General features: G+C 42.2%; 1 protein-coding gene across 6 annotated transcripts in view; it reads right to left on the bottom strand.

Moving 5' to 3' along the window:
* Positions 1-811: 811 nt before the first annotated feature.
* The window catches only part of LOC118411124, a 27,398-nt gene continuing 2,576 nt past the window's right edge, over positions 812-25,633 (bottom strand). For 2 of the 6 annotated variants that reach the window (XM_035813161.1, XM_035813163.1), the window contains exons 2-7: positions 21,014-21,129; positions 7,329-7,536; positions 6,476-7,029; positions 6,003-6,121; positions 3,316-3,459; positions 812-2,129 (exon numbers count right to left, since the gene is read on the bottom strand). In XM_035813161.1, coding sequence (XP_035669054.1) covers positions 1,986-2,129; positions 3,316-3,459; positions 6,003-6,121; positions 6,476-7,029; positions 7,329-7,510 — 1,143 coding nt within the window. In that variant the 5' untranslated portion in view covers positions 7,511-7,536; positions 21,014-21,129 and the 3' untranslated portion in view covers positions 812-1,985. Of the gene's footprint in view, positions 2,130-3,315; positions 3,460-6,002; positions 6,122-6,475; positions 7,030-7,328; positions 7,537-10,425; positions 10,593-21,013; positions 21,130-25,633 lie in introns of those variants that run through there. The other 4 variants (XM_035813166.1, XM_035813162.1, XM_035813164.1 and 1 more) reach the window with 4 other exon arrangements.

The raw sequence follows: 25,633 nt of genomic DNA, 5'->3' as shown, positions 1-25,633 counted from the left end.
AAAAAAATCACAGGTCTTAGTGGCAAGTGTGCAGATGTTGACACACTGGCAGCACCAAATCCGTAGGTGTTTTTGGCACCTTAAGACAGATTAGCCATGAGGCTCGGTGGGCGTCACTCCACCGTCATGGGGGCAGGGGCATGGCGAGTATCGAACTCAGAACCTCTACTGATTCTGATTCCAACGATCTAGCCGTTGCGCCACACAGACACCCCAGGCAATTTAGATATAGGGAGGATAAGGGATGTTTTTAAGAAGAAAGAAGATCCCATTGTTTTGATCATGAAAACGATTAAATTAAGAGTTGTGTGCAATTTTGCTTCGATTTCGATAACTGGTAAGTAAATGCATAACACACTAGTTTTGTACAAAAAGTACAAGCTTCCTAAGACCAGACGGTAAGGTTTGATCCTCTCTCAACGGAATGGGTCCCTACTCTTTTCGATGAGTCTGGTGGTATCTTTAACGAGCTCGAGGTATGACGTCGACTGTTCTTAAACTCTGGGCTTTACGTCCGAGACGAGAGGGCGTAATCATTCTCACCAGAGTCCAGTGAGGTGTGCCTTTCTCAATGGCACAGCATTTGGGAGCTGCTATATAGGGATTCGAACCTTTAACCTTTAGATTCTAAGTCAATTACAACCCTGACCAGAAGATCGCCCTGCAAGTCAGTATGGTAGTGCACAGGTGATTGGTGTTCTCAGGAAGTAGTACCTTAGTATCTTTGATGATTACTTTCAATACAAATGTATCAGTTACTGGCTAGTATAGTAAGATATACGGAGGAGACGAGAACAGAAAACACAATGCGTCCAAATAAACCATTTATCAATGAATAAATATGATACAAATACGAGTAAAACACAATTATTGTTCACGTCGCATGCTATTCCATACGTAGAATGTCATATTTTTTACATTTTTTAGGTTAGATTCATGTTCCCAGTTCCGTGTAAAGTTGTGTACCGTGACTTAATTGGACCGCTTGTTATCATAATTATAAACGTCTTGCCATTTTAAGAATCTTTTTATACATTATTTACAACTTAAGTGATCCCTAAGCTTGTACATTTTGACAAGTATATAGTAAGAGTTAGAGCAGTATAAGTTACTACTTTTGTGTCTGAAGGTAGAGGAACATGCAGGCTTCAGGTACCTAATATAGTGTTCTCTTGATAAGAAAAACGTGTCATGATCAATTAACCGCTTCGAATCATGTTACAAGGCTGAACGTGTAATATGGTACCTACCCAGTTGCAGCATATTATATTCAACATCAATAATACGACAACTGGGGGGCGAAGTTTCTCTTTTAACTGTACACATGCAGATATGTACACCGTTCCCTCAATTAAGCTGAAAGTTTGAAGTATCGCATCTGTTGGTGAGGACCTCACGCGAAGGTTTCAAAGAATAACATACGGAGAATGTGTAACTCATCTTTCGATAGTTAGAACGACTTGTATAATATGATTTTCTTGAAGATGTTACAGCCAACTTCTACCCATGATCCCGTATTCAAGCGGCGTGTCGCATTCAAATGTCCGAATACACTGTGAAGGATTTCCTGGAACATGTATATCATCCGCGTTTGCCAAGTGATCAAACTGTATGCTGTTCCCTTTGGTCATGATCAAACCATGCTAGCTGCAAGTCATATGTGTTGTCATTGGTCAAGTCATGTGTGTTGTCACTGGTCAGGTCATCTGTGGTGTCATTGGTCAGTTCATATGCGTTGCCATTGGTCAATTCATCTGTGCTGCCATTGGTCAAGTCACGTCTGTCGCCATTGGCCAGGTGATGTGTGTTGCCATTGGTCAGGTGATGTGTGTTGCCATTGGTCATATCACGTGTGCTGGCATTGGTCATGCCATGTGTGTTGCCATTGGTCAAGTCATGTGTGTTGCCATTGGTCATGTCATGTGTGTTGCCATTGGTCAGGTCATGTGTGTTGCCATTGGTCAGGTCATGTGTGTTGCCATTGGTCAGGTCATGTGTGTTGCCACGACAACCAGCGCTACCGTGTAGGCAAGGGTTCCGAGGATGATGGCCATGATGGACAGGAGCTGGGCACGACGGGATGTCTTACTCGCCAAGTGGTAGTCCCCCAGTATTATAGAGCTGCTCGTCTGCCAAGAAATGAAAACAACATGGGGGGTTGACATCATCTTTATTGACATATAAACGCAACACATTTAAAATCAACATACAAGATGAGTTTAAAAGACGAAGAAACCTAGGCCGACCCCTTAATCAGAATAATAACAATTCTGGAGGGCGCAAGGTAAAACATCAGGTGTGCATCCGACTTTTTGATACATATAGTATTGCACAACGTTACATAGCAATCTTAGAGTGTATTGCACTGTAGCTTTTACAAGAATATTGCACTTAAACAAGATATATTGCACTTAAACAAGTTAAAAGTCATCTGCTAGAGAATAACCCAGATGGGAATAAACCAGAGAATAACCCTTTTCAGAGAAAATGTCTATAACTATCTCCAAGGAAACACAAACGTAACATACCATTCTCTGCAAATGATATAGAAGCACGCACAAACCATTAAAGTTTGAAGATCGGGTGTGGATTTAAGCTTATACTGTCAAAAGCTATTAAAACACTATTTTTTCTTGGAATTAAAAGTTACGTTTGAATTATTGAATTGAATACCATAACAGCACGATTAAGCTAAGGGTGAATTATCAGTATTCTGCACGGCACGTTTTGACAGAATGATGGGTTAATGAATTCAGCAGCCTGTTATAAATAGACGAAGGTGTTTAAGTTAATGACCTTTACCGGCACCTAATTGACGGCAGGGCTTCATTGACTCGTTTTTTGCTTGCCCATGAAAAGACCTCCTATCTCGTTAATCACGGTGTACGCGCTAATGCGGCGTGTTTCTGCGGCGTGGGTGGACTGGGGTGCCAATGGAGATCAATGGAAGACGTCAGGGGAAGATAGCCCGGATGGCGGACCAATGTCAGGCCCCTGACCGCAAAAAATTCTATCATTTATGAGGGGAGAGTGTTGTAGACAATTTTCTTCGGAGCATCTTGGCCGTAGCCCGAAGGGCTGGTCTGTGTAGGATCAGAACAGCCAGGCATCCAGACTAGGAATCGAATAGAAGCGACAGTAAACTTTTATGTGCGATGTTCTTCGGAGTCTTTCAAACAGAATGCCCCGATGTAAATCACTGGTAACAACAATCTCCAGACCTAGTTTATTTGGAGACAAAAATTAGGACGTAGCGACGCAGCTAACATGACGCCGTCCAGTGAGATGCCAGCTTTGAAATCACTTGATACTCACTTCAAGAGAAAAGTAGAGCGCCGCTATTCCGAGAGGTGCAAAACAGCATATGGTGGAGAAAACGGACATGCCCATGTAGTCTGGGGGGAGACCCTGGTGGAAGACTGTGCTGGGGTCCCTGGGTAACGTGCCGCCTCTCTCAACCTGTGGAACAAGACAAACACAGTAAATGCCGATAATCTAGTGGTTGGGAGAAAATGGAGTGTATGCGGTGGTTTTAAGTTCGCGTTTGAAACAATATAGTAGGTGGACAGAAGACGTAAAAAGCATTTTCGCGATGGTTTTGAGTTGGAAACAAAATCAAATCACCGCCAAAAATACAACATTTACAGATAGCAATCAACCGTAGGGTACGTTATACCCCCATTGCACTAATACGGCGATCTCGCTGCCCTCTCTCAAAGCACAGTGCAGTGCTCCGTCAAATAACTTTATTCCAACACTGCTACTCAGATATGTCTTACGCTATCTTGTAAAGAGTGCCCTGCCAAGTGCCATATACTGAAATGTTAGTGGTGGAATGAAGCCTCGGTATTACTACATTGTATGCAGGGACGCAAGTTGGCATTTCGGGTGGATACAGAGATTAGCGCTGGCTCCGCAATGTCCGCTATCTGTGCCGTCAAACTTTCACAGCCACATTTTACCGGGTGGCTGGTGCCAGAGGCGATTTTCAACAAAGCGCAACAATCTCCAAACCTCTGTGTGGTGTTATTCAGAAACGGGAAATGCAAAAGTCAACACCAAACCCTCTCTTGACGGATCTATTAGTGGACCTGGGATGATTCTACTCCCAGGCAGAGGATACGCTATTCATTACTCTCTCATTTTTTGTTTGTCTACACATGTACGCACACACAAACACACATACATATTCTCTCCTGTATTCGCGTGATATTCCATGATATATGGGTGCAATTTTACCGGCTTTCAGACCTGTATCTGATCAGAGAGGAGAGAACCCGCCTTAATCCCCACTCACTGGCCACATCTATCAACATGGCGATTCTCACATCAAGGAGCAGCTTTCTTCCAAGATCAGAAGTGCATCTCGTAGAAATCACTTTTTCAAGACTTGAAAATGTTATTCATAGAATTTCTAGCATACTTGACCATGTGTCAGTGCCCGTGTCAAGTATATGCACGCTACGGGGAATTAGGGGGGCGGCTGAAAGTCAGGAAAGTTGTTCTGGCCGGGTCTGTTTGGGACAATTTATGAATTGCAGCTTTGCGATTTTCGCTTATTTTCTCCAGCAGTCGCACTGACGTACGATGACGCGGGGTTAAAATAAAATGGCCGGATTGTCACCTTCTCAGTGTCGGCCCAAATTAAAAACAAGATAACACTACTGGAAATCGCAAGGTGTTGTCACTGCATTTGATAAAACAACTTCGGAAAGCTTCTGAAAAAGGTTGGCCGGTGCGTATTTTGGAAAAAGCCTGGATGTTAAACAAAATCACACGAAAAAAAGAGTTTTTAAACATCGAATTACTGAATTGGTCTTTCTTCTAAGAAATTTTCCAAAAATCCAACATTTTAGACGACAAATTGGCGCCCGTTTGCAACAGATTGGAGACAAATTGGGACTGATAGGCGTCTGTTTGCAAACAGTCGCCAACAGACGCGGCCCAGTGACATACCCGCTGAAATAGCAAAGTAAAACCGTGAATTATGAGACAGTGTGGCTGAATATAAAGATGCCGCACCGTACGTCGCACCTTTTATTTTCCGCGGAAAATGAAGTCCAACTGAGTGGATGTCAGCTTTATTTCGTGGTAAAATGCCAGAAAAGGGTAAAAGTCAGTATCTTCCCCAGGTGGGACTAGCGACGATACGCATCATTTATCAAAAAACATTTTCTCAGCAGTTCAAAAAGCTGTAGGCGAAAATATGATGGATGATTGCTTCTTTTCACACTTCCGGTAGAATTACCCTTTGGACTCTTACTTATAACATATGTACTTCTGCTTCTCAGAGATAAATTGTGGGTATAGGCGGAAGGCAATAACCGAACAGTACGCTTGCTATCATATAGGGAAGAGAAAATTGATAAGGACCGACCATATTGGCTAAAATGACCACGAAGATTTCAATAATATTCAATAATACACACCAACACACAGGACGATCCTGTGTACAGAGAGTGTATGATACTAAGCTGTTTTGTACAGTAAATTATATTCTACACTCCTCGGCCTTTGCCTTGACCTTTTCATTTTATGATTTTTGGTGCGTTGAACCGCGTGTGTGAGAGTAGTTACCGTAGTTACACAGTGTGGCAAAGCTGGCACATCACAAAGAAAACAAAATGTTGTTAGCATACAATGACACGTTAGTCTTGAAATTTTGTGAATAGATTAAGCTACTGAATCTTACTGAACCCTCGGCATGTGGGCGACCTTGCTGTGCCCGAGTGATTTGACAGGGCGCTCAGCAAATCTCATCGACAAAGAAACGAATCATATTACGTGGCGCAAATCAAATTTAGGACGCAGCGACGCCTGCAAGATGCCGCAGTCCAGTGAGATCCCGGCTTTATGTACACATTAAGGTCAATCGACAAGTATAACACGCTATCTTCATCATATTGTTATAAGTTGTCTTCATTTATTGGGGGGAATCGGAAACCTTCTTTTGCTATTACAACAGCAATATATGACGTCATGCTCATGACGTCATCACTAACCGTGACGATACTGCTGATGTCATATACCTGGTCGTAAACCTTGTCGAAGCCGTTGTTGATGTACTCTCGCTGAGGGACGCCTCCCCCGCCCTGCCATTCTTCGTACACTCTCTCAAACTCTGGGGGAATTTCAGAAACATATGGTGATTAGGTGAAGCAATGATATAAATAATTATTACATCGATTATAAAAACAGCTATCGCAAAAAAACAACTTACATCATCGCGCGACTGCGTGCAGAGGACATGTCAAAGTTAATACGAATGCGACAAAGGGAACATTGAGATACAGATGCAAACACTCATCACGTCGGACAAAAACAAAACTCTGTCGCCGGAGGTTACCCGTCACAGAGTAATCAGTGAATGAATCAACGTTATTGTACATTTTCGCCCAACTGGCCTAAGATTAGGTCACAAACTCAAAAACAATTTGGCGAATCAAGTAAGGTTTTCAGCACATCCGTGTCGTACCTGGATGTATTGTACAGTCTGTTGGCTCTTCCTTCCCGCTACTTTCCTCTATCGCATCGCACGATGCCGAATGTCCAAGGTTCACTTGCGCTCCTTTACACGACGTTTGATATGTCTGCGAGTCGAGCGAGTACCCCGAATCGTCCCGATCCAGATCCGTCAGCAGGGGTGTCGTACTTGACGACTTCGGCAGGCACGACTTGTTCGTAGTTTGCTCGTTCGCGATGTCGTAATCTGAGTTTGCCGACCGAGGAGCAACCTCTCCCAATAGCGGCGCTAAGCTCGACCTCGAGATGCTCTCGCCAATAAGCGGCGTGGAACTTGATGACCTTGAGAGGCAATCCCCCAGTGATTGACAGGTGGATGACCTTGAGAAGTCCCCGAGAAGCGGGGTAGTACTGGAGGATGGAGAGATGCCAGGATACAGTGGCGTGGCGCTGGAGGATAGGGAGATGTCTGACTCCGAGGGGAAACCGCTGTCTCTCTCATTCTTCTCCTCCAGAGGAGTCAGACTACCGAGGCTGGTTAGTGGCACATCCTCTGTTTCTGGGGTGCTATAAAAGTCAGAGTAAGAAGAGTTTTATAACCTCTATATCAAAAGATCACCGCCAAGAACAATGTAGACTGGTATGATATTCGATACGAAAAGAAAAAAAAGCATTGATCGGTAAATCTATAACACGACAAACCCATCACTAGCGCCACTACTAACCATATGTACAAGCTAAAATGAATACAAATTGGTGTCGAGATATGATGCCGCGAAAAAAAAAACAATGATACAATACAAAAGTAATATACTGCTTTCTCTGGTGAATTATAGTAGTATACCTGCCCAGAGATTCCAACAAACCTTATGATCAGGCTTCTGGGATTAAGGGTCTGACATCTTCCCCCGAAGATGTCCAGGGTTGGCCTAGTGGGCCTCTCTACTATGGCCAAGGTCGTCGCCAGAGGTGGCGGCCATGACACATCGGGATGCTCGGTGACGTGCTCTGTCACGTGACGATCAAACATCGGGGGGTCTGGTTGCATCGTCGATCACATGTTAGCTCTATCTGCTGCGAAACGGGAGAGAATATAGCTTACTGACATGTTGACCAATATGCATCTTGTTCATCGTTTACAGCTATGATCTACTGCAGCATAAACCAATGAGGCCAAAGTGACTATGGCCTCCTTACATAAACCAATACAGCCACGCAGGCTATTACAAAATTCCGATATTCTAATGATAAAAATCCTTGGGGATCAAACAGAGCACATGGTCAGTCTCCCCTTGGCTTGTGCAAACGAACATGCACATGTTTCTTAGCTCCTCTGTAAAGTACTGTGTTTATCAACCAGGATATTCTTGACTCGTTATGTTAATGTTACCCCACAACACTGAGTAGCCCATCATAAGGATCACAAAGATGTGGCCGGAGCAAGGTATATGGCAACAGCATGTGATCCGCAGCTGCTTATACTGTACAAGTACTTCGCTCGATCGGTGTAGCCTATTCACCGTGAGGCAGAAGCAAGTGCACAAGAATGGCACAGCTACTTAAGGCCCCCTCTCACTTGACGTGCGGCACGCTTGCGGCGTTGCTGCGTTCGTTCACTGCGGTACTGTTTTGTTATTTTCTCCGATTTGTTATAATTCAGATATTGCGCAATACGTAAAAGTGTGACATAGAAGACCACAAAATACACAACAAGTAAGAAAATTCGTTCTTTATCTCTGAAATTCGTTGAGCATCTTCCGAACGCAGCAATGCCGCAAGCGTGCCGCACGTCAAGTGAGAGGGGGCCTTAACCTATTCACAGGCAGAAGCAAGTACACATCAATGTATCATTGCCACTGTACAGGAATCAATTTCAGCATGAGACCTCCATGTATTACCTGGTGTCTCTTCAAGCTCATTCATCCCGATGCCTAGAATAAGATACATGCGACAATATCAAATACCAATACTTCATCCGGGTCAAAAATCAATCAGCGTGAGGCATTTACTGCGTTCTTTTACCGCCCGAAACGAGAGGTTCACATTATTACCTCCATTAAGTCTTGCCACGGTAATCATCATCGTAATTTGGGACGAGTCATTTACGAGTTCAACGCCATGTACAACACTGAGTATGTATGGAACCTCGTCAGACGCGATGGTGATTGCCTGTTTCTGAACCATCAAAGAAACATGGAGCCTTGCAGGGGAAGATTAAGGGAAAAGTCGGAGGTTCTTGCCACAGAAGCCCTGCAGCTAGCTGTGGACATTAATTTTCCACGCTGCATTAGGAGCCACATATGGAAATGACTGATAAGCTGGAGGCCATGCTATATTTCATCCCTAACAGAATATGGCGAAGTTCGGTGCTTTACTAATAAGCAAGGCAGCCAGCTGCACACTCGAAAGACGACACCCAGTAAAACGGCAAGTCATGTAAAACCTACAGATGGAAAACTATGAAAGGTTTAATATATTCCCCACGTGAAAACACCCGCAGGCTTTCTCGCTGACTCATTAAACAACTCTTAATATTGATGAATGCTACGGTCATAAAACCAAATTTCTCAGAGGATTTTGAAGAGAATATGACCCTGCTTGACAACGGGGAATCATGTACCTTGGTGTCAACTTCCCCACACGTACACATTAATAGAAAACACTCACAACGTTCGTCCTCGTAATTGCATACACAGGAGTGAGGAACTTCATTCTCATGAGGTATCTTGAATTAGGCCTAAGACAAAATGCTGCGGGCCTGAAAAAAATAAAAGTCAGTAGGTAGTGATTTTTTCCTTCATTTTTCGGCAGAAGGGATCGGACGAATTCAGTTAAACTATGAAAAAATTAAGTGCATCAGGGCACTTTCACTGGTATTTTCAACATCACGCTGTGATTGTACAGATATACCTGGTGCAAGCGCAAATATATCAATACACTGAACATAGAAATACAATGTTTACTACGCATTCCGTTCAAAGCCTTGATCTGTTAACAGATGTAAAATCCAGGAAGTTATGAATTCCTTTACTCAAATGTCTGATCGTAAGATTGTATATCACCTGCCAGTGGTCGACTTTTTTTAGTGAAATTGTAGGAAAATACTTAAATTGAAATTGCTCGGCAGAAATAACTACATTGATATATGAAAAACGTACTACCGACAGTTACTGTTAGATATACTAACTACCTTCCCACAATCTAGAATAAATAACCGATATACAAAACATGTTATCATTTTCTTTCATCCGCTAGGATTCCATATTGAACGATAACTACAGTTTACTAGGAGAAAACAAGTTGGGCCATCTTTCTCCTAATACCTCTTTCGCGGCGTAAGAATAGAAATAGCACCCTGTAGCCATCTCAAAACCAGTAATTTTGGTCCCATAAAAGGCCACAAGAGAAAAGGACTATCAATTCAACAACAAGGTAGCAATCTGTGATGAGTGCAGTTGTGAAAGTACTAGATGAACGTGTTTGGACTGAAAATAGGATAAGGATGTTTACCATGCAGATTCGAGCATTCACTTGCTATTAACTCCAACCCATGAAATTAATACACGCGTTATTTAACAAACGAAGGGAGCCTGGGACATTTCACACGATTTACGTTCATTAACAGGCGAATAATTGGATGGCATCCAGGCTGGAGACTTCATGCATATTCTGCAAGCAAAAAAGCACCACAGGATATGTCTAATATACGTGAAGACAAGCCTCGAAAACCGAGTACAATATTACTTCACTGTGCGCCGTTTTCTGTCTGTAGTATATAAGTCGATTTTAAAGCACTTGATGCAAGAAATTCTATCAGGAGATACGACATTTTTTGCTAAGCATTAGGAGGATGTTTGTTTTAATCTACATACATAAGAGCTTGTAGCGATTTTCCCCTCACATCATTTCATATTTCCTGACTATCCGAGAAGGAGAGAAACGGTCTACAGAGAACGTACTTACCAGGGTTGTGGACTGGCGTGTCAGGCGGAAGAAAAGAAGTTATCTACAGAGTGGCAAAGATTCATGTGTTCTGAACGTCCTCTAGGCCGGGTGTAACGGGAGTTGTTATCGGCGCTGCCTCCGCGCCTTGCCGGGTGCGCCAGTCCACCTACCCATCATGTTTTATGTATGACCAATTCATCACGATATGAAGCGTCACTGAAGCACATACATTCTACCCTATGTAGCATTATTACGGATTACCAGGATTGTATCAGACTGTAGAACCTGAGAAGATGGTGACAGCCGTATAATACCGGCAGCACCGGCACAGTAAATCGTTGTCTCGCCATCTATCCTATTTGCCCAGCATTCGTAACGCTAGACTTGTTGAAACATTGAGCCATCTGGCACGGTGTAGCTTTAAACCTAACTCGATCCTGTCGTTGCTGTATCAATGACAAGGGAGGGGAATTGTACGTAACAGCCCGTGTAACCTTTTCAATGATGATATATTGTATGATGAGTGCTACTTGGCATATCATTAACGTAATGCACACCTGCAAGTGGAAAAAACGCCCAATACAGTACGTCTATAGTGTGTGTTACAATGATGACGGGTATCTTGAATCAGACCTAGGAAATAACGTTGTGTTTCTGATTAAGGTCCTGAAAAACCAGGGTCGGTAGGTATGGATTTTCAATTTTTTCTACCTTTCCTTTCCTTTTAAGACTTCGGCAGGAGTGATCTGACAAACAGTTAAGTGATGTAAAAATGAAATGCTATAGGACACTGCTATTTTCAACGTCGTGTTATTATCTAATTGTACAGATATTCGTATCGCACAAGCACAAGGATATCAGTGAACCGAAGATAAATAAGTAAAAGTATTTACTACAAATTCTTACGTCAACTGTTCAAATCTTTAACGTGTTAACAGAGTATGCAATAAAGGAGGTCTGAATTTCATCACACAGATGTCGCCTCGTAGAATTATATATCCCTTGCCAGTGGACGGCAGATTATACAAGGGTCGGTCGGGAAACCGGAAACACTGCATTTTTCTTTGCCTTACTGTTAATGTTCTCACTGCTCCAAACTTCAGCAAAGTTTCGACACAGTTGAAAACTACCCTTCTATATGTATTCCCCATGAGTCATGACACGTCTGCCTTTCACAAAAATGTAATCCTTCACAGCATGGGTAGATTTTATGGACTACTTTCTGGTTATTTTGTCACCTATATAATAATACACCCACCACATAAACACAACGAGAGAGGTGTAAAACTTTATGGCACTAAAGTGACTATCACCTCTACTTTACGTGCCACATTAACAGCTTTTCCTGACGCCTGGCCACCGACAGGAAAAAATACACCCAACACCATATTACTGTTTCATCAGCCCGATGCAATCACCTGTAGCTGCAAAAATACGGCACCGGAAACCTACAAAAAGTAACTATAGAGATGGCCGTAAAAACTTACCCCAGCAATGTCTGATTGGTCGAGGCTGCATTTGACGTTTGTCATATGGAAAATGTGGATCAATCAAGGGGATGTATTTTTAAAGCGTGCGTGTAAACGGCCTCCCGATCGTCACTATTCACCATTGTAAAATACTTTTCACATCAGCCCTACAGCTTCGGCAATGGCTGACCAGATCCCATTCGAGATTGAGAGTCCCTGCCACACAAGACACATTTATAAGCTGATTCAGTTCTATCGCGAGTTCTTTTCTGCGGATCCGCTTTTCTTCCGCGCTGTGCATCAGTATAGCTTCTACTGGTTGGCTGGGCAGTGTTGCCCTCTAACCGGAAGGGTCATTTTAAAGCTACTATTGCTCCGTAGTTATATCAAGAACATTCAAGAGTCTCATGAAGGCATTTTTGGACCGTCTGGAGCGGTGGCTATCCGGTCTTTCTCTTTCCTCAGATCAGCTCTCCATAGGGCTAGAGAAGGTCTTTACTGGCCGACAGGCTGCAAGTAGATATCATGGCACCGTGGGTATTATTCAACAGCCAAACTGCCACAGAAGTTTTCAAATGATAACAGCTCCTCCTGAATGTGCTGTGATTATGAAAGCCTTCCCTTGGGCGTAAACAAACACACGGCTGTTGCAAGATTTCCATTACCATTGCGAGTGTGAGTAGCTATACCCTGGAGCTATGAAAATCAACAACCCAAGCAATGTCAGCGCCACATGACGCCAATATACCCCAAGGCTAATTCTAGACTACCGACGTTACTATCACAGATAACGAAAATGGGCCATTTTCAATGCCACTTTAGAACATTAGGACCACCGGTTTAATGAGACTACAAGCATTGGGGCTGTGTCTATTGGCAATAACTAAATAACGAGATCATACATGTTTGATTAGATATAGAGTTAATGCCCGAATCTGTCTCCGGGATGCTTCTTTTATTGTCCCACCGGTATAACAAATATGTCGTACGCATTACAGCAATCAGCGGGCAATGGCCTTTTTGTCGCTTTTTATTACATATATGTACTTAAAAGCCATCGACTCTGCTCTAAAATTCTCGCGCAAAACTCGCCTCTATTCCTCTGTGATATAGCCTTAAGCATGCTCCCTTTACTACGACCTTGAGGTTGCCTCTATAGCTACGCGCGTCATCTGTGAGGATGATATGCTCTTAAAATCCTTTGTGACCAATAAAGGCAAGTTAATCAATAATCGTATACGTACTTGTTTGTTTTTCACCAATATTGTAGATATTATAACCATCTACATACTCGAAGAGAGTTTGAAAAGACTGTTTTTTTATAATTATTGTCTTCGCTGAGATAGTCCCCGTTGATATGTAAGGCGTGCCATGTTTTCGTCAAATGACGCTACCTAACGCCCCATAGAAAGGCAAAAAAAATTTGCGCAATTACCGCCAGACTGGAAGAGACAGGGACCAATTTCGCATTAACAGACTTGTAGCCCCCGAACGCAATCGTCTTTAATTGCTTCAATACGCATCCAGGGTGAAGATAACACTAATTAAGGTGCCTACGGGAGAAACACAAACAATGGCGTGATTTCTGTACCCACGTGACAATGACGTAGGTAGTGTCCGCCATGTTGGCTGGTTAAAGTGGGAAGATTGGAAACTGCACATGCAGGTTCATTGTCTAGACATTTCCAGGTTCATATCAAAATGACGGTTACATGCAAAAACTCCTACTGTTGACTACATTATTATGACATGTTGCAATTACTTTGTCTACAATTCTGTGCTGCGATACTGCAGTACTTCTATCAGAATATCAAACTGTCGAATTTTTCTGTATTTAACACATCCGTGGATGATTTGTAACATTAGCTTTTGCATAGTAATTTTCCTAGTTTTCTTGAGAAATTGATTATTTTCAAAGAACTGTAGAACAAATGTTCTTATCTACCATCTGTTTCCAAAAGCACGAATCAGCAGCATTAATTGTTTCTTTCTTTACTTGTTCGACGACAAGAAAGATGAACTACAGATAGTATTGTTTTAATTACAGATAATGTTGATATGTATTCTAACCATAATTGCACGCTGGGGACAACATGACAGATTGAATACCTACAATCCTATTAGGTGATTTCATCCGCTTTATTTGTGAACGTCTGTTATCTCCAACAGAGCAATATCTTCTTGTTGCACAACATATTTGTTAGGAGGAATCCTAGATTTATCAGTACTTCCTAATATGGCAAGTTGTAAATTGTTGATAGATAGCTTTGGGAGGAAGTAACATAAGCTTGGTCCCTCTAGTTTAAGTCGTGAGTCTATGTATGATCAAATTGAGTTAAGACCTGGATTGGCCTGATACCTATTCTTGTTACTGTTGCAAACACAACATTGACTATCTGGTACAATGAAAATATGATTAAATGAACGATAGCCTTTTTCTACACTCATGTCTAATCAGGATAAGTACAGGAATGCACAAATGAAAGTCGTAATGAAGAACATGATAGTAGACTGTTTAATACGTATCTAAAATACTGGTTTTGAAGCTACTCTAATGCATAGGTTCGGCTTGTTCTAGTATCTTTTAATGTTAAGGATATACGTTTTACAACCCGTTACTGTGTTGTAGACACTGGCTGCAATCGCGGAGACGGGTATAATAAAATGAATCTTTGTATGTGAGTTGATGGTTTAGTCATTGATCTATATGTTGTGTTTGTCCAAAATGTAATGATTAATGACACACAAAATGCCAGTCACATGTCACCAGTTCTTAGCGACGATGGCACATCTATTCTGTAATCAGGAAATGCAAATGAATACGTGAAAAAAGTCTTTGATCAACGGGTGCAGTGGCAGAGTAACATACTATGTAAGTCGGGCGCCACATAAGCCATAAAGACATGTCGGTTCTTGTAGGATAAGGGGATCTGTGTCGTAAACTCTCGGGTCAATGGTCCAGGGAAATCAGGGACCAATCAGAGAAGCTAATTAATCATTCAAAGACCCCCGATGATTAATAGGTCAAGAGGGTTTCCCCTAATTATTTGTAACAGCCCTACTTTGAATCTCAACTTTTTTGGTCATATATTATGTATAGATACCCAAAAAATATTTTTACGAATGCATTCTAGCACCCAACGTAGCTCATATCGGGTGGGCGCAAACAAAAGGAGCAGCTGTATTCGTCAGGGTGAATTCTATCTGATATGGGTCACTGCAGTTTACACAGTGCGTACGAACTCGAATGGAAATTGGCAAAGAAGGTATAAAACAGGAGTTTCGTTGTGTTGTTCGCCACATATAGATACATGTACATGATTAGCAAAAAAAAAACTTTTAAGTTAAAATGTACTGTTTACACTGTAATTATAGACTGCATATTAACTTATCTGTAACAGTTAACTATAGGCCCTGTAATGTATTCGGATGACACGTCTGTCCTTGGTGCTGAAGTTTTAGCTATTTGCATTTGCCTCGGACAGACGTGCTACAACTTTGGGTGCATGCGCGCGCGCTCGTGTGTGTGCGTGTACATATGTGTGTGTGCTAATAAGCATTGTTGGGCATGATTTACATCTTGGATAAAGTAAGATTTTAGGATATTTTCTTTTGTTTCAGACGGGAATTACTGTGTGATTTTGAGTGAGTACGGAAGACTCAAATCTGCACCGTTATTGCCTACGTCCTCAGATTTAATAACAGCACGTGCGCAGCAGCCTGTAGCCACCCCTGCCCTTCCACACCAACACTTTGCTGAACAACAGATCGTGAGGACACGGCAGAATAACAGGAGCGAACCTCGCGATTGCGAACTGTTGTTGCTTGAAATTAGGTCCACTTTAATGAAAAGGCGATGTGGCAGGAAGCGGCGGAAGGTCAGGTTCTGGCTCCGCCGGGTCCGGGCACGCTGGGCGCGGAGGCGCGCTGCAGTCCGCCTGCGGTGCCCAAGATTGGAATTTGATAACTCCTTCATAACAATGTCACGTCATGAAGACATAATTTTTACGACGTTCCCAGGGAGGAAATGCGTTGTTGATACGGTTTTTGTTTTGTAGAAGACATTTGAAAAATGTAAGTGATGGCAAAGAAGGTCCTGTCTTTCAGGCTGGCGTAAGTACATCGATATCCGGACAATGATCACGTCAATGTGGCATAAACTACACCAATAAAAGCTTTCGGAATTTTAGGGATTTCTCGATGTGGTTATTTGACTAATGTTCTGAAGTACGTCGTAAGTATATCCTTTGACATGACGCCATTGGTATAAAGAAATTAGGCAAGACAGTAAGGGATGAATATGGCACCTACGAAAAGTTTATACTAAGAACCTATCAAAGCCACTAGATGCACATGTATTCACTGACTTACTACAACATTTATAAAGGCAATTAACTAACCTTTCACGAGCCCGCTCAGTAAAGGGCACCTGCTCGAAACCACGTCCACAATACTAAACTCCGTTTATGAATGCTAACCACACAGGAGGGTGCTCTCTCCTTTGTCAATGTGATATAGTGATCTGTGCACTTGGTTCGCATGTAATGTGAAGTCAAACGGTGCTGCTGCACTTCCTCCTTCCTGTACAAATGAATATGTATGCAGTTCGCAAGCCGTGCTTTTCACTATGAATTCTTCTTGGATAGTATTAACTACAAGTATAAATCGCCATCTTACTTATTCTATTTCAGGCCCATAGCAACAATCCACGGTCCACAATATGAAATATGCATGTTTCACATGTACAAATTCAAATTCCATGTTCAACTTCCTGGTCTAATCATCCAACATGGCGGGCATTATGTCATAGTCACGTGAGTATAAACAACCTATCCGTTAGTCGAGTAACATGTTTGTCCATTAGGCCAGTTTTATAAGCTGGTGGTGGTATCGGTTACCGTACGATACAACATGCCGAAAGCATCCATATCAGACCACATTCCCCTTGGTAGGAAGTTGTTTCCTAGTTGGAAGACAATTGGTAAACTTCCGAGGTCACGGTAGGATAAAAAGGATTTACTGGAATCGATTTCTTGTAGACCAGCACTCATGAGGGACGATGTAATTTATTTGCTGTTTTGATGACACGGATTTTGCGGCAATTGACGTCCTTAATAGCGCAGTTCGCCTTCCTTGTGGATTTGGGGTGTGGGTCACATGAGATATTTCATGAGCACAAGGCGGTTAGGTCCCGCCATGTGACATGACGGGGGAAGTTACAGGATGGCAAGTTTGACCATGTTAACATCATGAATACGTTTTGTCTGCATAGTCATAGATTAACAAGGCCCATTCTAATGCTGTATAAAACTAGTACTTCTGCACGTAATACAATTTAGCCTGAATGACGCCGGGAGGGAAAGAAAATGGATTACACTCTGTTTAATTGTATTTTCAGAGGAGGGCCGGCATGATCAATCAGAGACTGCATTAGGACCTGTATCTTGACCGAACTCGCCGTCCCGCACAAGGAGATGTAAAATCGACAAATGGCCTCGGCATCACGCCCGCGGGAGTCAGCACTCATGGGGAACTGGACATGAAATCAAATGAAAAATCTATAGCGGAAATGCAGAGGCGTTCGAGACCGTCCTCCAAAAATAGCGGCCCTGTCAAGCAGCGTTCTGTGGAGAATTATTCTTTCTCACGGGAGCAGGAATGACTAGAATCCTTATTTGTAATCTTTTCACACACACTTTTCAGACAGCATGCGCTGTCTTTCGTAAGTAATTGGTGAAACATGCAGCTGGTGTACAATATCTCATGTTGATCGAGAAAAGCGACCAGTTTGCAAATAAAATAAGTTTCAAAGGACATCAAATATCTAATAAAATTTAGATACTATCAACAGTGACATACATATGTATACATAGTCGGAGCGTGTTGTTGCGTGTTGCGTCATACAAACAAGATTTGGTAGAGTTACATTTTTTTACATTTCATTGCAAACGCCACGGAGAGAGATGGTACCGACCCGACCAGGGTCAATGCCAATTCTTTTACACAAATGGGATCAAATTTTAATCCCTTTCTTGCTCTTGTGGAAAGAACGATACGGTTGAATGTCACGTGCTGGACAAATTATAGGACCTTTTCTTATACAATAGCATTTCGTTCTATAATTATCATTGGATGCCTCGAAATGATATGTATGTATATCAATCGTGTACCTTTAGGCTTTATCACTTTGCCGCTTTTATGTTGTAACTCTTTGTGCATTTCATGTAAATATTGAATTTGTTATATGCCAGGCCAACTGAATCAAAACTGATCTTGAATCTATCTGACAAAATATCTCACTCTACATGCTACAGTAATGCACTCTACAATAAATGATTACTATCGATTACAAAAGTGGAAAGGCCCCATATTTGATATTCCAGAGCGAAGGCCAAGTACTAGTACCCCTACTTGAGCATTCTATGCAGCGAGGGCCATTGACGTGGCCGTTGGCCTTGACAATGATCCTATATTTGATTGTAAAACCTTTATGGGCGTTTACCCATGGAGAATGCCGTTATGTGTGCGCTCACTGTGATGGTATACACTTCTTAATAGATCTATAAACTCTGAAGCCAACGTTACAACATTCATGTGACCGGTAATGACAATGGCGGCAATGGTTTTGCACGGATGGATAGAGAAGAGGGCAAGCAGGTACAATCTCCAAACATGACTGACAACATTGCATTAGTTTCTGTAACCTTATCGTATAACCGTAAAACAGACCAGCTGCTGGGTTCAAGTTGCGAAAGAGAAACCGACATGTTTCAACCATCCCTCAACAGGGCATATCTCATTGATAGGTAGAGTGGTTTCTTTAACAAGTGAAAGTAACACCAACCCTTACCACCAAGACCATCGGAGTAACTTCCCACCCAGGAACAGCAGCGCCTATCGGTAAAATACAAAGGTTTCACTCAAAGAATTTAATGTACACTTCCTTCCTACGGGTTATTTGTTGCTTCTGAAAAGATCGATGTGGTCATTAAGATGTATCAAGTTCACACCAGCTGCAGATCGCCGTGGTCCATTCTGTACGTCAGACGGAGATGACTGTTATATTGCAACAGAAAACGACCCTTCTCCTTTTCCGATAATGACTTACATTGTGCTGGAATCCTGTTGCACCTGCCCCGATCAACGGAAGATTACCCCAACTGCCGGTAGCACACCGGGTTTCTATTTTTCTGGGGGATGCAGCGTTTTGTAATAAGTCATATGCAATATAAAAGCACTTCTCCCATCATTTCTGATAAACTTGATGTTGGTCTCTTTCTAACATTCCATGCATTAGGTACCAAACCTTTATCCTGATACCAACGTTGCCATATATTCAAGGATTTCCGCGAACATATCGTGTCGTTTTCCTCTCTATAGAGAGACATTTAACGAAATGAAATCACATCATGATACGCATCTAAAACTTATTTCTGTGTATTCTCACTTGTAATGTCACGCACATCAGGATTCTGTCTGATAGGAAACTTGTCATCACAACCTTAACACACATGCATAAATCGACAGGACTAGGTGCTCCCACCTCCATTAAAACGTTGAAAGGCAAATTAAAACAAGAAGATGTAACATACAACCCTCTCTCATAAGTCGAACCGCTAATTGCCATTCGCCATTCGCTCATCGGTCGAAAAGCTAGTTGTGATGGACGGTCAAGATCAGTCTATTCTCCTGACTTAGACGTGTTGGCTGTCAGACTTCTAGGGTCCTGACCAGTGGAAGCTTGACCGTTTAGACAGGCTAGACGTCACACCGCAAGCCGCCATCTATGCCCAGGCCCACACTGACTTGCAAAAGGCCACTTATTGAAACGATTTATCTTCATCACTTTTCAGCTCCCACAGAAAAGGTTTCACACACATACATGCAGCCCGAAATGTCAAACGACAAACATTGACGCTCATTTTTCCTCTTGGAAGAGAAACCGCCCGCTGATGTTGGCAGCCCACCGCCAGGAGAATTCAACTGTCGAAGACATTCTTTTTCAAGAAATCAATAAGAGGTACTCAGGCATTATGGCTGCTTCTATAACCATATGTTGTTCTCGTGACATTTGAGGGGATCTAACCCCTGCGGATATGTCCCTTCTCGTGCATTTCCGCTGTAAACTTCTTTGGCAAGCACGATCTCATTTGGGGACGTCTTAATGGAAATCGTGCTAACAAAGCAATAGGCTGCAAATACACAATAATCTAGTCGCGCAGAAATCGATGGAAACAATGGAAGACGGCATGGGTGAGAATTAATAGTTCTAGAAGCAGATCAATTTGTTACAGTGAGCTGAAATATTAGGTTTTACAAGAGGCTGATATTTAACTAGTCCCGGACAATTGTTTATATATCTCAAAATCTTCGGCCATCTAATTTGAATATCTACCAAAACTGTTACAATTTTACAAAAGCTGCTAAAATGTCAATCATACAAGCTGTTGCAAAAGCCACCCAAAGCATTAGCTGACCATAAACAAATCATACCATATCATGAAACGACAGATAAGGTTGAACACACATAACAGAAAAAGACGACGTAGCATTCATTCGCTATTCCCTAGAAGAAATAGGTGTATGGCAATAACGTCGGACCAATCTTTAACGTAAATATTTGTGGCCACTCAGCCCTGACCTCCAGGATCGTTAGAGTAAAGCTCAGGCTGTAACAGGGGATTACGGCACTAAGCCTATCCCCGGGCATGTCAGCTGTATTAAGCCTCCGCTGTGTCCCACTCCCGTTACTGCCCGAATGACTACGACAGCCCGAGAGTTAGCCGGGGTTTCTAGTGCTTATTTCTATCCCCCGATGGGTATTTTATTTTATTCAAAGATGATAGATTAGCTTTTTTTTTAGGTAACGTCATCTCATTACAATCACACATATTCAATCTGCTTCTTACGAACATGTATGTATCAGCTATGTGGTTGGGCAAAGGGTACATCAGAACATGAAACTTGTCATTGCAACATTCACATTTCCCAATGTATTTTGTCAAGCTCCATTTTACGAAGCATGCTACGGCAGCAGAACAACAAGGCACTTGCACTCGACATATCTTATGTACCACGAGAGCATTTAAACCCAAACAAAACCAGCGGAATTGGGGATAATTGAAGTCTCTACTCACCATATGGTTCGCTTCTCAGCAGCTAGCAGCAGACGCCAGGAGCGGGTCGTCACGCATCTATGGGTGGCACGCACTCTCCGTCTTCTTTAAAGCCCTGACGTCTCGTTGACGTTAATCTGGGATAAAACAACGCTTACTTCAGTTCAGGGTTCACCTCCTGATGGCCCTATTCCCCCCTCACCTCCAGTACGAAGCGTCGGTGCCCCTGCACCCCACGTTTTTACCCGCATGCATGTTTCATGACCAGCTCCAGAGGCTGCCGCTGCCTGTACTTGCCTGTATTGATCCTCCTGCTGTTGTAAGCTGTGGTGGGACGGTGTCCTCTTTCCTGTGATCGAAGGTTAACGCTGTTTGCGGAAGAAAGGCTTACAAGATCGCTCTAGGACCAGCGATCCGAGCTCCTCGCCTGCGATGACCATGGAGCATTCCGATTGGTAAAACATTCGCATTGTCAACTGTGTATCGTTAAATCAAAACTTCGGGATTCCATCCTAGAGCATTGACACATTTACATTGTAGAACATTGTCTAGGCTTAGGCTTAGGTTACATTTCCAAACCGGGGCCCGGCTGGGCAGCTTCCGGGAGGGAAAAGAATAATACAAAAGACATCAAAATACACAAAATGTCACCATAAAACTTATGGGCATAATTTGTGTATATTTCTAGGCATACATTTTAATTTTTTCGTTTCTTTAAACATCCCGGTCTAGCCCCGGTTTAGAAATGTGACCTAAGCCTTACTCAGGGTTGATATTCTACTTCTGCCGGACTTCATGGAACTATGGCAGCATTAGGAAGATATGGAACAGATTCATCATTTGCTGATTCATTGCCTTCACTGATTCATTGCATCCACATTTCTGCCACTATATTAGTACATATATGTATATATACTAGTAAGTTGTGGCTGGGAGACATGATTATGTGAGAATATGTGGCCGAGTTTAGATTAACAGATCTAGAATGAGATTGACTTGATACCTTACGTTATCTTTGGAAGGTATTGTTTTCGAAAGCTTTTCATTTGGCGCCTGAGGTTTGATAGAAGCGCTGTTCTTCACTTTGAACCAAACGTAAACAGACGGTGTGCCTGGATCGCGTAAAGTCTGGTCGATCGTACTTCAAAAAGCATTTGGGTGAATAATGAACATAGAAACGCCCGTGAAATGCCTTTGCCACAGGCCTCTAGGCTGTTGCAGCGCGGGATGATGCCGCCTTTGGTAACATAGTACCTGCGATAAACCTTAAGCCTGCGCTGATAAATTGCTTTGTAAAGAAGCAGATAAAGAAGTGGAATCCATTTGGACAGTGAGCACCACTCAACTGTTCCAAATTCACGATTCTTCTGATCTCCATCTTTCATCCATTGCAAGCATCCTTGGTGAATGATTTTCTAATTTTGTGCTTGAACTAATTTCAATAAAATACATTTGCTGTCTTATCATTGCTCAGAGTAATAATTTCCGAAATTGACCATGGCGTAGACACTCCTTCCGAAATACACTTACAGTCGTAGATTACTAGTAATAATTCATTTTGTTATTAATTTACGGAAATTTTTCAATTTCCGCCTACGTCCAATCGCCTATCAGATATGCCTTATCAAACTAAGACAAGTGGCAGTTTATGTATGTTATCTATGATTAGAAAATCTATTCATCACAGTTATAATCATCCAACTCTCTGCATAGAACCTGGTTTGCATGAATCATTTTCAAAAGCATTTGACTTTTCGGGTGAGACAGTTGTTAATGAGAAATGACTTTGTTGTTTGATGAGCATCTTTTTGGAAACAGTCAGGTTGCATACACTACCTTTCGTCAGTGACACCGTTTCCAAAATCATATCCAGTTGCTTGAGTAACTGCTGTTTGCCGAATCTATTACCTGGATGTCTAACCTTCACCGGCATATATATTTGCTACTTATCGCCAAGCTACTGAGATTGCAGCGGATGTTAGTGGTGAAAATCCTGCGGGGAGTGGGTACAATTTTCAAAGTAATCCCAGATTTAGGAAGATCATCATATCGCCAAAACACCTGCGAAATAACGATCAAAAGACCATTGTGGGTGATGTGCTTATAATCCAAGCCATACTCACGGTATATTTCCAAGAATACACTGCACACTGAGTTGCCTTGCTCCTGAGAACACAGATGAATCTCAAGCCGTTGTATCGAAGCGGGACGCAAATTTGCCTCATCAGTTAAAACGTGTGCCTTTTCTTCGTTGACCGCAATTTCGAGTGAGAAATGTGAAATAGAATAAGCTTGAACATCAGGGGACCAGCCTTAAATCAGCCAGAAACGAGCGCACAATGGAAAATTGATGGCTGAGGAGCATGGAGACGTTTCAACGGGATCTCATTTTCCCCGACCAAATGTCTATTAGGAGTCCCCGGACTGCAATGAAGGGTATTATGTATCACCTATGTTGGAGAGAAGATGGTAGTTTGACGTGCATTTTGTGGACCTGCGCGGAAAATTTACAAACTGTTCGTGATTTCCGCCTATATAGGCCTGTCAGGGAATGCAATGATGGTTTGCGTGAGATAAGGAAAATTGATATACTTCCCGCGACATAGTCAGCAGCGAACTGCGGAAAAGTGCCACAGAACATTCGTCATCCACGATGGGTTAGAACGCTCCAAGTTTCTGCATTGCAGTTGCAACGTGTTCCCTTGTCGCCATAATCTATATATAGAGATATTCTTTGACATTTATAGAAATCAAACCCCCTGGTATCAGTGCCTTGCTCTTTGGTCCCTACTGACATGAAAATAAATGACCTAATTGTAATGTTCAACCAACTCCTGTAGAAGAAAATGCACCCGACGCGGACCGGTGAAAACTATTTTCACGAAGGATTTTCTTCATTTCTTGTCATCAACGAACCGTGAAATTGTCCAGATGAGCATTTTCATTGAACTGAACAAAAGGCATGTGATCGCTGTTAAAGGTGGACGTCTTGCGTTGTTCGTCATTCGGACAAATTCCATTTCTTTCATGAATGCTTGTCTTCTGGAAAGCAATTCACGTGAAGTTCTTTGAATACTCGTGGAGCATAAAAGTCCAATCACTCTTCAACCCTTTGTATGCAAGCCGTAGTTTGAGAAAAAAACCAAAACAGGATACTGCGGATATAACAACAGAAACATCAGAGATCTGTTTTTTTCAAAATCACCAAATCAACTCGCTGGAAGAATGCTCAAATACCCAGTATTTGTTCTCCGATGAAGGAATGGGTCCAGGTAGTTAATACGCAATGAAAAAGTCACTCAAAGAACTGGATAGAGGTTTGTAAAAATTCAGACTTTTCAGGAAGCATACACGAACGGCACAACTAGAGCTGTGTTTTTAAACAAGTTTCAGGTACGGGTATAGGTATAGGTTCATTTACAAGTACAAGACAGGTACAGGTACGCGGGTTAGGTAACAGGCCAGGATCAAGTTTGATCAAGCATATGTAATTTGAACATGTAGCTAACTGTACTTTAAGCGATTGTCATCTTTGTATGGGGATTACATATTTGAATCTCAAAACGATTTCTTCCCATGTTTTCTCAAGTTTCAACTGCAAGATTACCACAATTGTCGTCGTTGAATCGTGATTTTACTCATCTGTAGTGTAAAAAAGATTTGCTACTGCATTGTTTAGGTACACGTACACAGATGTATAGGTCCAGACCTGTGCCTGAACAATTTTAGAGGTATGGTACATGTACGGGTATTTAGGTACACAGCCCTAGACGCAAGAATAGGATGCTACCTGAAATGTCTAACGGTTCACAAAATGTATCCAGTTGTCGGAGTAACGTTTGCATTTTGTAACCGGTGATAGTTCTTATACTGCTGCATAAATACTGATAGAAATTATCTAATATTCGTTACCAAGCAAACTTTCGAAGAAGATACCGTCGTTAGCTCTAGTTCTTTTGACTTGAAGACGTCCTGGTGTAGGCAGGTTTCATCAGACAAGAACTTGATGTAGCTTTGGTCGATAAGGTACATGCCAGCAATTTAGTGGAAATAAATTGGTTCTAGTCCATTGGCCATTGATAGGCACGCCTGAAACGAAGTGCCTTGCCAGATTGAGAAGATCGTGGAAAGATAGCACTCGGCTCGCTGTCGTTTCATTATTTCCCGAGAGAGAAATCGCGAGATTCACATCAATGAGCTTCCAAATGTTCCTCCTAAGCCTGTCCGCATATTGCTTATCAGAAATTGGGAAATCACTGCGTGAGGAGTCTGAAAACTTGCATAAGCTTGAAGCCTGCTCTGCTCTAGTGGGTGAGAATTACTTCTCATGACTTTGCCAACATTTTATCAGTTCGTGGGTAGTTCACTCTAACTTATCCTTCTTCGTCTTTATAAGATACTTTATTTTGTTCAGTTTGCAAAGCCTTTAACATTCATAATACATAGAGATCTACACACTGGCGATATGGAAGTTATTCAGTCCAACCCTTTGTCTCCAAATTCACCATCAGTCAGCTTGAGTAACATCATATCGTAGCAGTATACAACATTACTGCGCTCAGCTGTGGAACAATCTTCGTCTGGAACAACGTAACTTGCTTTAGGTTCAGGACGTTCTGTTATTACCTCATCGATAGCACC

This window comes from Branchiostoma floridae, chromosome 3 (assembly GCF_000003815.2).
Source record: "Branchiostoma floridae strain S238N-H82 chromosome 3, Bfl_VNyyK, whole genome shotgun sequence".
Lineage (NCBI taxonomy): Eukaryota > Metazoa > Chordata > Leptocardii > Amphioxiformes > Branchiostomatidae > Branchiostoma > Branchiostoma floridae.
This window is presented reverse-complemented; position numbering and strand designations above follow the sequence as displayed.